This window comes from Rana temporaria, chromosome 1, assembly GCF_905171775.1.
Source record: "Rana temporaria chromosome 1, aRanTem1.1, whole genome shotgun sequence".
Taxonomy (NCBI): Eukaryota; Metazoa; Chordata; class Amphibia; order Anura; family Ranidae; genus Rana; species Rana temporaria.
This window is the reverse complement of record NC_053489.1, coordinates 609,068,373-609,083,243: the sequence shown is the minus strand read 5'-3', so window position 1 is coordinate 609,083,243 and position 14,871 is coordinate 609,068,373. Positions and strand designations below refer to the sequence as shown.

The following is a 14,871-nucleotide window of genomic DNA, read 5'->3' as shown; positions in this document are numbered from 1 at the left end:
TGTGTCTATGGGAATGTTTGACCATTCTTGGACGAGAAGACTTGGCTTACAGTCTCTGCTCTCATTCATCCCAAAGGTGTTCTATCGGGTTGAGGTCAGGACTCAGTCAAGTTCCTCCACCCCAAACTCACTCATCTATTTCTTTATGGATCTTGCTTTGTGCACTGGTCCAAATCATTTGGAAAAGGGAGGACTATGGTGTGGGGTTGTTTTTCAGAGGTTGGGCAGTTTTACAGCACAAGCTCAGAAGGTCCGGCACAGTAAGCCGGACCTTCAGTGCGCATACGCCGATTACGTCATCGGCTGCATGCTTTCTGACTATCTCAAGTTTAGGAGATATTCGCAGTACCTTCAGGTAAGCCTTATTATAGGCTTACCTGTAGGTACAATTAAAAAAAAAAAAGACTTTACTTACTCTTTACTCACCCATACCAAGACATTTTGGACAATTTCATGCTCCAAACTTTGTGAGAATAGTTTGGGGATGTCTCCTTCCGGGTTCCAACATGACTGCGCACCAGTGCACAAAACAAGATCCATAAAGACAGGCATGAGCGAGTTTGGGGTGGAGGAACTTGCCTGGCTTGCACAGAGTCCTGACCTCAACCCGATCGAGCACCTTTGGGATAAATTAGAGTGTAGATTGCGAGCTAGGCCTTCTCGTCCAACATCAGTGCCTGCTCTCACAAATGCACTTCACCTTAATGCATTCTATGCATTAAGGTGAAAAAAACTTCCGACTATAACGCGCCCCCCGTTATACTTACCTGTCCCCTCGAAAGTCCCACGGTCAGCCCTGACATCCTCTTCGCCGATCAGCCTGGCCGTTGATTGGCTAGAGCGGATGGATTTAAAGCAGCGCAGTCATTGGCTGGCGCTGCTGTCAATCACATGCAATGACGCGCCGCACCGAGGGGCGGGGCCGAGTGATACAGTGAGCAGCTATGGCCACTCGCTGTATCATGGGAGAGCGCCCGCAAGGGAGCTCACATGAATGTGTGGAGTTCCTGCGGGGAGGACCAGAGACAGCCGCCGAGGGACCCCAGAAAACGTGGATCGGGGCCACTCTGTGCAAAACGAGCTGCACAGTGGAGGTAAGTATAACATGTTATTTAAAAAAAAATATTTCTTTATAAACCCTTTAATTTATCAAAGGAGCATAGACAGTTCACTTTGGCAAACTTAATGTTTGCTTTACAAAAACAGCATTTAATTAGTTTAGTGAATAAGGTAGAACTAGAAAGGAAATTTATGGTAGTGCTGCATATTATTATATTTATTTATGTTACATCTTATTTTTTTTGGTTTTGTTATTTTAAAAAAAAAATTGTTATGCATGTTTGACATGGTTAAACACTTTACAGTTATTTGGCAAAGGTTTGAACAAACAGCCATAAAAAAAAAAGGGAAGAAATATATGACTTTAGTTTGAGCACACACACAAAGACATATAGAAAAATGTATCAATCAAGTAACAAGTATGTAGCGCCTGGCTATTTTCAGAGACGGTGATCTTGTAAATTTAGAAGGAGTTCAGAGCGGTAGTTGGCTCCGAACCTGTTTATTTGGTTAAATTGAGGGCCTCTGCTCCAACTTTTGCTGTGCTGTTTGTGCATACTGTCGTTGCCTGGGGTTGTGTTCCCACCGACAGGTGGCAGCAGTAGGGTCAAGTGCAGTTGGATATCTCTTCCCAGCAGCCAATCAGGAGGGTTGATCGCCTCGCTGTGCATGCTGGGAAGGGGTATTTAAAGGGCAGACGCCATTGGTTCGGGGTCGCTGTGTTTCCGCCCTTGAGTTGGGTAGTCGTCCCGCCACCCCCCTGTGTCGCAGTGTTCCTGGCTTCGGGACCACGTTGGTCTGGAGCACATGCATCTATCTGGTGGATCCTATCTGGTGGGTCCCTAATTTGCCAGATGGTCCTGGGCTGTCCGTCCAATTGGAGGTAGCTGAGGACCAGCAAAGAGTACAGTCACAAAGACCAAAGGCATGGAGTTTTTTGAGGAGGAGGGGGTGGTCCACTGTGTCAAAGGCAGCAGAGAGATCTAAGAGTAGTAGTAGTAGTACAGAATAGTGCCCATTGGATTTAGCTGTTAGCAGATCGTTTGTGAGTTTTAGGAGAGCAGTTTCTGTGGAGTGTTGAGGGCATAATCCAGACTGAAAGGGATCAAGAAGGTTATTCTTGGCAAGGTGGTTGCTCAGTCGGTTGTAGACCAGATGTTCAAGGAGTTTGGATAAAAATGGGAGCAGGGAGATGGGGCGTAGGTTGTTGATTAGTGGGGTCTAGTGAGCGCTTTTTAAAAATGGGAGTGACTAATGCATGTTTTAGAGAGTTTGGTGAAGATGCCTGAAGAGAGGGAGAGATTGAAGATGTGAGTTAGAGAGTGTAGAATAGAGCCAGAGGGTGAACATAGCATTTGTGAGGGAACAGGGTCCAGGGGGCAGGTGGTAAGGTGGACGTTGGAGAAGTTTAGCAACCTTGTCTATGGTGGTGGGGTTGAATGAAGCAAGTTATGATTGTACCTGCGAACATGTGGTGTTAGGTGGAGAAGGCATCTATACAATGGAGATCTCCTCACAAATTGTATCAATCTGATGTTTGAAGTGATTGGCAAAATCTTGGGCAGTGAGTGAGTTAGTGGGTGGAGGACGAAGTAGAGAGTTGAAGGTAGAGAAGAGTTGACGTCAAAAGTGTAGCTATGTTTTTTCAGACTTCTAGTGTCATCTGTTTGCCAAGGTTGTATTGGTCGTGGCCTGGTTCTGTGTGTAGTGAGGGGGGAGAGCTTGTCTAGGGAGGATGACAGTGAAGTGTTGTAGACAGAAGTAGCTAAGTTGGGGCAGGACAGGGTATGTCTGTCCAATTAATCGTATTCTGTGGTAACTCGATGTTCAAGGTGCACAATAGTATCCAAATCAGTAAAACATTCAGCTAAAGAGGAACGTGATGCATTGTGCCAGGGACAATAGATAATAAAGCAATCCTGGAGGCATTAGGTATCACAGTATCCGTTACCCTAGTATAAGTTTGTAACATACAGTGGACACTGGGCCCAGTTATATGTATTTATAACTTTACGGCATACAGATTTTCAAGTGAACCAACTATAAATTTTCACCAAGTAAGTGTACCAACTGATCAGCTCATCGGATAAAGTAAAATGCTTCAAAAGCAAGGGAAGATTTGATCGCTGAATATTTTTTAAATAATTTTCCTTCAAACTGCATTAAGAAGCAGGCCAGGTTTTGAAACTCTTCATTATTATTGCAGTTTGAGGGTAGATTATTTACAAAGAAAACTACATGGGAACTCTTCATTAGAAGTGGATGGCTTACGTCTGCTTTGAGGTTTGCTTTTTCTAATTGAAACTTTGGATGGAGCCTTCTAAGAGGAATGAGCATGATGTGGCTTTCACTTGTGTATAAAAAGATAATAAACATAAGTCTACACTATTATACATCTAAACGAATGCAAATGTGTCAGCAGCTTTCAGAAAATGACATGTATAAACCTTTAAATATTAACATGAAAAACTGCAAAGCTTAAAATAAATTACTTTTCTTCAAAAAGATGTGCTCTCGTTCACTTAGTGACCTCCGATAGGTATATGCCCTTTAGTCAGTGACCTCCACCAAGTCAATTCACTCAGCATATTTCAGGTCCTGAAAAGTTATTAATTTCAAGTGTCGAAAATACACTGATCAAAAAAATTAAAAGAACACTTTTTATTCAGAGTATAGCATCAAGTATACTTCTAGGGCTGACTATACCCCAGCAGAGCTATCTAGTTATTTGGCCAGTATTAATCTTCCGGTTATCCCACAAGAAGAGAAAGAAATTCTTAATGCTCCACTCACCTTACTGGAAGTGGAAAGTGCGGTGGCTAGCTTCCCTAACTCCAAGGTCACGGGGATTGGTGGTCTCCCTATAGAGATCTATAAAAAAAATATAATAAAGAGATGCTTCCTGCCCTCCTTAGTACATTAAATTCAGCTTTTCATCTGGGCCAGCTTCCAGACACTATGGCCCAGATTCTCAAAAAATCGCCTATCTTTAGGCGGGCGTAGCGTATCTCAGATACACTACGCCGCTGTAACTTAGAGCGGCAGGTCCCGTATTCAGAAACATCATCTGCTCTAAGTTAAGGCGGCGTAGTGTATCTGATACGGCGTAAGCCTGCCTAATTCAAACTAGGCTGGTAGGGGGCGTGTTGCATGTAAATGTTTTGTGACCCCACGTAAATTACGCTTTTATCGAATGGCGCATGCTCAGTATCACGTCGAATTTTAAAAATAAATTGCGCCCGCTCAATGCCTAGTCGACGTGAACGTAACTTACGTCCAGCCCCATTCACGGACGACTTACGCAAACGACGTAAAACACGACGCTGTTCCGACGTTTCCGACGTCCATACCTAACATGACTTACCCCTGCTTTTTGAGGGGTAGGTTTTTTCATTGGTTTTCCCTTATATGCATATATATACACCCATTACTAGCCTGATTAACCACATATCTCATTTCATGTACCTATTGGGTTCTGGCATTGGTTCATGATTCACAGGTTATCCACCATAATTGTCTATTTGGTATGGTTTCATACACTTGTTGTGATTGCCACATCATGTATACAATACTTCAATATACCTACCACTTACATGATTTTGGTTTTAGAGGGTTCTACTCACTCATTTTTACTTTCATTTAATATTTTACCTATAATTTCAAAAATGAAGAAAACATGGTTTTATTTATCTGGAAAATTTACTAGTTCCAAAGACACATTTCATTTGGTACCCCTTCCCCCCCCCCCCCCCTCTCCTTATGTGTACGGCCTTCATGTGTTCTGTGCATATGTGTATATATATATATATATATATATATATATATATGTATTCATTTACATATATATTTTTTATTGCCCTTGTTGGGCTTTTCCACAGCACACGGTAATGGACCTCTATACATATACACATACACTGAGGGAGGTGATACATCCCTTTAGTGATGTAGTGATGTACCTTTCGAAATTCTGTCTATTCTTTTACTTATCACTTTTTTCCAACACCACACACTACTGGGCACCTTTGCATTTATATAATCTTTTACCGGTTCATTATTAGTTTTATGACACCTTTATACATATATGTCTTTTACACATATATTTATGTATATATACCCATATATACCTTTCACATTTCATACACACTTATTTAACATGACATAACAATCACAATTTTTTCTATTATAATATGTATTGCAATTGGTTCCTTGCTCACATCATTCTGTCCTTGCTTTAAATATAAGTGACATCACATGCTTCGATTACAGGGGCTTGTCGGTCTTCATTTAGCACATGCTTATAATACATTTTTATTAATCACCCACTCACTTTCTTTATTCACATTTATATTTACACCACATCCCTGCTACACCTTAGCTTTTAATATGTTTTTGATTACTATTTTTATTTTCACACAATTATATGTTGCCTTTTTGGTCACATTTATTATTGTCCACACTTGTATTTACAGATTTGTTTTACTTTGCAAGCCAGTTTGTTTTATGTGTGCTTTTTTCACCTATGCCTCTTCTTCCCACCCCCCCCCCCGCATGTGTGTTGGATACTGGCTAATTGCTGTAGTCAATCACATGCTGGGTGGGTCCAATTAAGCATAGATTTCTGTGTGTATATGTATACCTGTTATTTTTTATTTCATCTATAGCTATGATTAACCACTTGAGATCCGCGCTATAGACGAAATACGTCCGCAGCGCGGCTCTCAAGTGCCAAGTGGCCGTTTAAACACGGCCTTCTATGTGCATTACCCGCGCGCGCCACTGGGTGGCGCGCGGCGGGTAAAAACTGTCCCGACGCATCGCCGAAGACCCGATGCGTGTACCTGGCGGCCGCGATGTCCGCTGGGTACACGCGATCGTCGGTGACACGGCGGTGACAGCAGGGACGTGGAGCTCTGTGTGTAAACACAGAGCTCCACGTGCTGTCAGAGGAGAGGAGACCGATCTGTGTCTCTTGTACATAGGGACACAGCATCGGTCCCCTCCCCCAGTCACCCCCCTCCCCCCACACAGTTATAACACACCCAGGCTACACAGTTAACCCCTTCCTCACCCCCTAGTGTTAACCCCTTCACTGCCAGTCACATTTATACAGTAATTCGTGCATTTTTATAGCACTGATCGCTGTATAAATGTGAATGGCGCCAAATTAGTGTCAAAAGTGTCCGATACGTCCGCCGCAATATCCCAGTCCCAATAAAAATCGCAGATCGCCGCCATTACTAGTAAAAAAAAAAATAATAAAAAAAATCATAATTCTGTTCCCCATTTTGTAGGCGCTATAACTTTTGCGCAAACCAGTCGCTTATTGCGATTTTTTTTTTTTTTTTTTTACAAAAATACGTCGAAAAATACGTATCTGCCTTAACTGAGAAAAAAAAGAGTTTTTTAAAAAAAAAATTGGGATATTTATTATAGCAACAAGTAAAAAAAATATATATTTTTTTTAAATTGTTGCTCTTTTTTTGTTTATAGCGCAAAAAATAAAAACCGCAGAGGTGATCAAATACCACCAAAAGAAAGCTCTATTTGTGGGGAAAAAAGGACGCCAATTTTGTTTGGGAGCCACGTCGCACGACCGCGCAATTGTCAGTTAAAGCGACGCAGTGCCGGACGCTGAGATTTCGCCTGGGAACGAAGGGGGTTTATGTGCCCAGTAAGCAAGTGGTTAAGCATTGACACTCAATGCGAAACGCGTCAGCTGTTTATCCCACTGTGTGCTGATACCTGTAGTGTATTTTTTCCTGTACCCAATAAAGGGCACGTCTTTTTCAAGTTACTGGAGTGCGGCTGTCCATATCCTTGTAGTTTTTTGCACTTTTTGAGGGGTAACTTTACGCCAGCGTATGTCCTACGTAAACGACGTATCTTGATACGCCGGGCGCACGTACGCTCGTGAATCGGCGTATCTAGCTCATTAGCATATTCGACGCGGAAATCTACGGAAGCGCCACCTAGCGGCCAGCGTAAATATGCACCCTAAGATACGACGGTGTAAGAGACTTACGCCGCTCGTATCTTAGCCAAATTTATACGTAACTGATTCCAAGTATCAGCCGCATAGATACGGCGGCTCTCATTCGGACTTACGACGGCGTACATGGCGCTACGCCGTCGTAAGTCCTTTGAGAATCTGGGTCTATGGGTCAATCTGTAATTGTAGTCATACCTAAAAAGGATAAAAACATGCTACAGCCTGAATCTTACAGACCAATTTCTAAACTATCCACAGATGTTAAAATTCTTGCCAAGATACTTGCTACTAGATTAAATAAGGTTATTAAACATATTATCTATTCAGATCAGGTAGGATTCATACCCAATAAGTCAACCGCATTTAATATCAGATGCGCATATTTAAATATGCAGATTCCGGCTCTGGGCCACTCAAATCATGCCCTTTTGGCGCTAGACGCAATCAAGGCCTTCGATAGTGTTGAATGGCCATACCCATGAGCCATCCTCGAAAAATTTGGGCTTGGCTCCGCTCCGGTGGCATCGGTTAGGATCAATGGCCTTCAATCTCCCAGTTTTAGACTCTTCTGGGGCACTAGGCAGGGGTGTCCACTGTCCCCCCTGCTTTTTGCCCTGGCTATAGAGCCCTTGGCATGTCTTATGCAGGCCTCTTCAGATGTTACCGGTTTGATTAGGGGAGATATGAAGGAAAATATATAATTGTATGCAGATGATCTTTTTCTCATCTTAAGGTTGTTTCTTCTATAAAATATTTGGGTATAACTATGTCTGACTCCCCACAGTCATATATTGTGGATAATATACTTCCATTACTTTCTAGATTCCAAAATCAAAGTAAAACCTGGAATAAGCTCCCCTTTTCGTTGATAGGCCGTATTAATCGAATTAAGATGATATAGATGCCTCGGCTTCTTTATTTTTTTTACACAATTCCCCCGATTAGGATACCCATACGGATCTTTATTAAGATTAATACCATATTTAGGCGATTAATATGGCGGGGAAAAAAAACCCTTGTATTAAATTGGAGGTTCTACAACACCCCAAAAATGCGGGCTGTCTGGCAGTTTCTAATCCAAGGATATACTTTTTTGCATCCCAACTATAGCACTTTGCTGAATGGGAGTCTGTGCAGACACTTCTTCCTGCTCAATTAATATTTTCTTATGCATTTAAGGGACAGTTACCACCCTATGTCCTAGGTGGTGCAAGAGGGGGTATGTCGCTTGCCGATATGCCGACCTGTGCGTTAATATGTAAAATATGGGATACAGTTAAAAAAAATACAGGGTGTCTCTTATCCCACTAGATACACCCCCATATGGGAAAAAGATAGACTTCCTCAAATTTTGGCCCTAAGAGGCTTTCAGAGATGGGGGGAAATTAGGAATAACAACTCTAGCTCAGTTATACGAAAACGGTATACTTAAATCCTTTGAAGATCTAAGGGGAGAGTTCTCTTTACAATCTAATTGTTTCTATCAATTCCTCCAACTAAGACATGCTTTACATGCCCAATTCTCTTCTGCTAGGATATTGTTTCCCCCTATCCTTGTTCTTGATAAAATAGTACAGGCAGGGTCAACAAAACGTCTCACCTCTGCTACATATAGAGTATTGTTAGATAGGTTTCTACTAAACTTTCCCATTCGCTCTAGGGCTGGCTGGGAAAAAGATATCGGTTCTATCCCTGAGGAGGTCTGGGATGAATTCTTCGGTCCTGGCCCCCGGTGTCTTTCTCCATCACACAGACTGACACTGATCTTTATTCTTCATATCTCTATAGAACTCCCCAATTCCAGTATGCAATTGGAATGAAATCTGAGCCAGCATGTGCTAGATGTGGTAATACAAGTACGCTAATACATCATTGTGGTGATGTCCGAAACTTCAAAGATACTGGGCGGAGGTGATTGGTACCCTAAATGGGCTATTGGATACTAATATTCTGGTTGAACCACTTATGTCTTTTGGGATACTGCGATACGTCTATCTATACCTCCTCTATTGGTAATAAAATGTGCACTTTTTGTTGCTCTTTACCGTATCCGAGTGGATTTTAGATCTCAATAAGATTATTCTTTTTGAAAAACATACATACTCCCTAAGGAATTCCAAAAACAGGATTTTCTTTTTTTTTTTTACAGGTGAAGACCGCTGACATTTTGTTCCCTACTCACCTTTTCTGATTGTTTTTAATTTGGCTAGGGTCAGTGTCACTACTGGTAGCATGAGGCGATACCTGGACCCTATAGAGCAGGGATTCTCAAACTATGGCCCTCCAGTTGTTCAGGAACTACAATTCCCATCATGCCTAGTCATGTCTGTGAATGTCAGAGGTTTACAATGCCTCATGGGACTTGTAGTTCCGCCACAGCTGGAGGGCCGTAGTTTGAAGATCCCTGCTATAGAGGTTGCACAGGCAGTCCAACTCCTCCAGGATGGCACATCAATACGTGTCATTGCCAAAAGGTTTGCTGCGTCTCCCAACACAGTCTCAAGAGCATGGAGGCGATTCCAGGAGACAGGCAGTTATTCTAGGAGAGCTGGACAGGGTCTGTAGGAGGTCCTTAAGCCATCAGCAAAGCTGGCATTTGATCCTTCGTGCAAGGAGGATCAGGATTAGCACTGCCAGAGCCCTACAAAATTACCTCCAGCAGGCCACTGGTGTGAATGTCTCTGACCAAACAATCAGAAACAGACTTCGTGAGGTTGGTCTAAGGCCCCGATGTCCTCTAGAGGGCCCTGTGTTCACTGCCTGGCACCATGGAACTCGATTGGCATTTGCCATTAAACACCAGAATTGGTAGGTCCGCCACTGGTGCCCTATGCTTTTCACAGACAAAAGCAGGTTCACCCTGAGCACATGTAACAGAAAGGGTGTGGAGAACATTATGCTGCCCGTAAGATTGTTTAGCATTACCGGTGGGGTGGTAGGTCAGTAATGGTCTGGGGAGGCATATCCATGGAGGGACCAACAGACCTCTACAGGCTAGACAATGGCAACCTGACTGTGATTAGGCATCGGGATAAAATCCTTGGACCCATTGTCAGACCCTACGCTGGTGTAGTGGGTCCTGGGTTCCTCCTGGTGCATGACAATGCCCGGCCTCATGTGGCGAGAGCATGCAGCCAGTTCCTGGAGGATGATGAAATTAATACCATTGAAAGGCCCCTGACCTAATTTCAATAGAACACCTCTGGGACATTATGTTTCGGTCCATCTGATGCCGCCAGAATGCACCTCAGTCTGTTCAGGAGCTCAGTGATGCTCTGGTCCAGATCTGGGTAGAAATACCCCCGGACACCATCTGTCATTTTATTAGGAGCATGCCCTGATGTTGTTATGCATACAAGCACGTGGGGGCCATACAAACTATTACCATTTTGAGTTGCTGCAATGAAATTTCATTGCATCATTTTTTTCACTTTGATTTTTGGGGTGTCTTTAAATTTAGCCCTCTATAGGCGGAATAATTTTCCATCAAATGATGTGGCATCCTTTTATTCCCAACACATTACCCAGTCCATATCAGTATAGAAATGCAGCGTAATATTTTTCCCCATTGAGATCTGATGTGTTTTTAAAGTGTTCCTGTTTTTTTGAGCAGTGTACTTCAGTAAAGGAAAGCACATATTTTTGAAGAAAAGTTATTTATTTCAAGCACTGCAATCCGATGTTGCATCCAGGGCTGTGGAGTCGGTAGATAAATGTTCCGACTCCTCAGTTTTATGTACTTCCGACTCCGACTCCTCTGTATTAATATGCAAATGTATTTTATACATTCCTTGAGGGAAAGAAACGCAACCTACCACAGGACTACTGGCTGGGAAGCCAACAGTCTACTGTATTGCACAGTTTAAGCAATTTAATGTAAATCGCGGCCCGAAATCGCAAATAGTAGTACAGGAACTACTTTTTGAAATCACAGATGCGGCGTCGCACTGATTAGGACAGTGCCATTGCCGACAATTGCCGCCGATTTGAGATGCGATTTGACATGTCAAATCGCATCTCAAATCGTTCCAAATCGTACCCAGTGTGAACCAGGGCTTTATTATTTTTAGGGCTGAAAATAATCTTTCGACACTGACTTGGGTGGGTGGCGTTGCAGTAACTATTCTGGCCACATCACTAACGATCTCTGGATAAACAAGGATGGCTTCTTCAACAGTAAGTTTTGACTTTTCAACTTCTTTTAGTGCTTTATAAAACTCCTGTTGGAATTTTTTTATTTGGACACTTACTGGTTCTCTAACATGCGTTCCCTGTAAAAGCAGAACACAACACTATGGAAAGTATAAGTATTGCCGCTCCTAATTGTGCGTTGCGTGCCATATAGTGAAGCACATGAAAAGCATGCTTCTTCACGGTCACTTAACGTGTTCGTTTTGCGGTTACGTGAGGCACTGCATGCATTGGTCTTAATTCTTACAGTAGAGGAGTCATTAATTATAACTTTTTGTGAATTGGGACATTTAAACTTGCCTTTTTTTTTTTTTTTTATTCCAATCTAAATTTAGTAGGAGTCGGAGTCGGAGTATTGTTTGCCGACTCCGACTCCAGGTACCCAAAATTTCCCCCGACTCCGACTCCTCGACTCCGACTCCACAGCCCTGGTTGCATCTGCACTGAAAACCGCGCGATCAAACATCTGCATTCACTTGGTTTTCAGAGCTCTGACAGAGAGCTGCAGACACAGTTCTCTACTCATCTCCCTCCTCGCTCATTGGAGCACAGAGCTGTGGAGAGTTGGAGTGGGCAGTCTCAGGCTCTCAGCGGCTCGCCGAGAGCCTGATTGGGGTGTCAGTCCAGGCACCAGGCAGATCCATTGTCGGGATGACGCCGAGCCTGAACCGATATCCGTGACATCAGCAGAGAGCAGAGTTCAGCGCTCTCTCTGCTGAAAACTGGACGAAGGAGTGCAAAACGAAATGCACTCCTGTGATCCATAGGAGAAATACAGTCAAACAAGCTTTGGCTGGACTTCTCCTTTAACCTAGACTCTTGGCCGTCAATCTATCTGCAAATATAAGAACAAAAGTGCAACAAAGCAACAAATCAAGTGTGATTCATTCACTCAACAGTAAAAATTACAATACTTTAAAAAAAAAAAAAAACAATATGATGTTAAAAAAAGAAATTGGTAATATAAAGTAAAAACCTGGCTGGGGCCCAAAAAGTTAAAAAAAAAAAAAAAAGAAGAGAGAAGGAAGAAGGTTACATTTCCCAGAGAAAATAAAGCAAAATGTAACTCAAAGGGCCAAAAAAAAAAGGAATAGTTTATTCAAGAACAAAGTTTAAATTGAATATCTAAATAATTCCATTGACAGTTGTATGAGCGAATATAATACTTTAACAATGCACGATACAGGAAAATGCCAATAAAAGCTTATCGTTTTAGGTTATTGGTAGTACACATCATAAAAGGAGGCTAAGAAAAATACATGTTTTTAGCTTTTTTCTTTATATCCAGAATTGTAACTAATTATACCTAAACTAAAAAAAAAAAGAAACCTATTCAAGGACAACATTGGCTAGTTCCTAGACAGACTCCCCTGTGGCTGGACTTTCTCCGCCTTACAGTTGTGCGGGAACAAGTTCTGTTTTTCCCTTTTCTGTGACCACCGTAATAAGGCTGCCAGACTTTGGCCTGCTATCCCCGGTGGTCCAGTTATAAAATGTTCTGTAGAGGAGGAAATACAAAAAAAAATAATCAGGGTCAATTATTGCATGAGGATTAGACAAGACCAAACAGCAAGTTACATCAATACCAACAATAAATATAATTGAAATTAAAAAGCGCAATAACTGCAACAACAGCAGAAGTTACAATATATTTAACATAGTCATCTATTAGGATGATGAGAACAACAAACTATTAGATTTTTTTTTAGGCTAGTTATTCAAGCGTTACTGATCCAATTACCTCATTATATTAAAAAAATTCAAAAATAAAATCACATTGATAAAAAGAAATGTGTAAAAATGCATAAATATATGGTCAGCATTAGACCTGCATATTTAATGATGTAACATGATCTATAAACTACACTCACAGGCCACTTTATTATTAGGTACACCTTGCTTGGACCCCCTTTTGCCTTCAAAACTGCCTTAAAGCGATTGTAAAGTCTTGCTTTAATTTTCAATAAAAATAACAAAAAACATGTTATACTTGCCTGCTCTGGTTGTAGTGGATTTGCACAGAGCAGCCCAGATCCTCCTCTTCTCCAGTCCCTCTTCTGTGCTCCTGGCCCCTCCCTCCTGTTCAGTGTCCCCACAGCAAGTGGCTTGCTATAGGGGCATCCAAGAAGCATCACAGCTCCCTGTGTCCATTCAGACACGGAGCTGCGGCCCCGAACCCTCTCTGTCCTGATTGGCTGACTGACTTTGATTGACAGCAGGGGAGCCAATGATGCCGCTGCTGTGTCTCAGCCAATCAGAAGGGAAAGTCTTGGGGGGCCAAGGGACTCCTGACATTACTGGACAGATATGGGGGCTCAGGTAAGTTTTGGGGGGGGGGTGCTAGACACAGGCTTTTAATCCTAATGCATCAAGATAAAAAACCTTCTGACTTTACAACTCCATTAATTCTTCGTGGCAAGGTGTTGAAAAGATTCCTGAGAGATTTTGGTCCATATTGACAGTTGCTGCAGATTTGTAGGCTGCACATCCATGATGCAGATCTCCCATTCCACAACTTCCCAAAAGGTTTCGCTTTTGGATTGAGATCTGGTGACTGTGGAGGCCATTGGAGTAGAGTGACCTCATTGTCATGTTCAAGAAACCAATGGTGAGGCCCCGTACACACGACCGAGTTTCTCGGCAGAATTTAGCCAGAAACTCGATCAGAGCTGGATTCTGCGTGTGTACACTTTTCACCGAGGACATGTTCTCTATTTCCTCGTTGTTCAATGAGGAAAGTTGGCTCGCCGAGATCCTCGGCGGCTTCAACACAGAACTCGACGAGGAACTCGATGTGTTTGGCACGTCGAGTTCCTCGGACGTGTGTGCGGGGCCTGAGACGATTTGAGCTCTGTGACATAGTGCATTATCCCGATGGAAGGAATAATCAGAATATGTACTTGTTCTGACTTGCATAGAAATTCAACCCAAAAAAGTGGAAGCTTTGCTTATCCGACAACCCCCCCGGTGCCACATTTGGCACCTTTCGCGGGGAACAGGTACCTGTTTTTACCGGGTACCTGTCCCCACATTTGGGAGATCCCGCCACAATCATTTAAAAGTTCGGCCTCCCCTTTGCCCCACCGCCATATACAAAGTGCAGCACGCTTCGCACATGTGCAGTATGGAGATGGCTGTAAAGCCAACATCGCTGGATTCCAGGACAGGCAAGTGTCCTGATATTAAAAGTCAGCAGCTACAGAATGTAGTAATTTTTTTGCTGGGAGGGGTGGGAGGCACAAGAACTGCCTGTGCAAAAAAAAAAAATTATATATATGCTGCATCTTAGGGGTGCTTTTAGTAAATACACCAAAAATGCACGCTCTAATAGAAATTTCATGGGGAAACGTGGATAATCTGTACGAAATCCATGGGTACACAACATTGCACCTGCGTTGAGGCCAAACCGCACCACAGCATTGTGAAACTACCTAGTGTTTAACTACTTGAGCCCCGGGCCATAGTCAAAAGACGGCCTCAAGGTGGCTCTATAAATCCGGGACGACATCTTCAAACGTCCTTCGGCCACTGGGGGCGCGCAGCGTCGAGATGCCGATGCGCGTGCCTGCCGGCTGTGATGGCCGCCAGGTACCCGCGATCGGCAATGACAGAGCAGGGACATGGAGCTCTGT

The 14,871-nt window shown here is 42.9% G+C and overlaps 1 protein-coding gene across 1 annotated transcript in view; it reads right to left on the bottom strand.

Annotated features, from left to right (window-relative positions):
* Positions 1-12,382: 12,382 nt before the first annotated feature.
* QDPR (quinoid dihydropteridine reductase) overlaps positions 12,383-14,871 on the bottom strand; it is a 37,019-nt gene continuing 34,530 nt past the window's right edge. Inside the window, exon 7 of the mRNA XM_040335206.1 lies at positions 12,383-12,737. Coding sequence (XP_040191140.1) covers positions 12,632-12,737 — 106 coding nt within the window. The 3' untranslated portion in view covers positions 12,383-12,631. The remainder of the gene's footprint in view (positions 12,738-14,871) is intronic.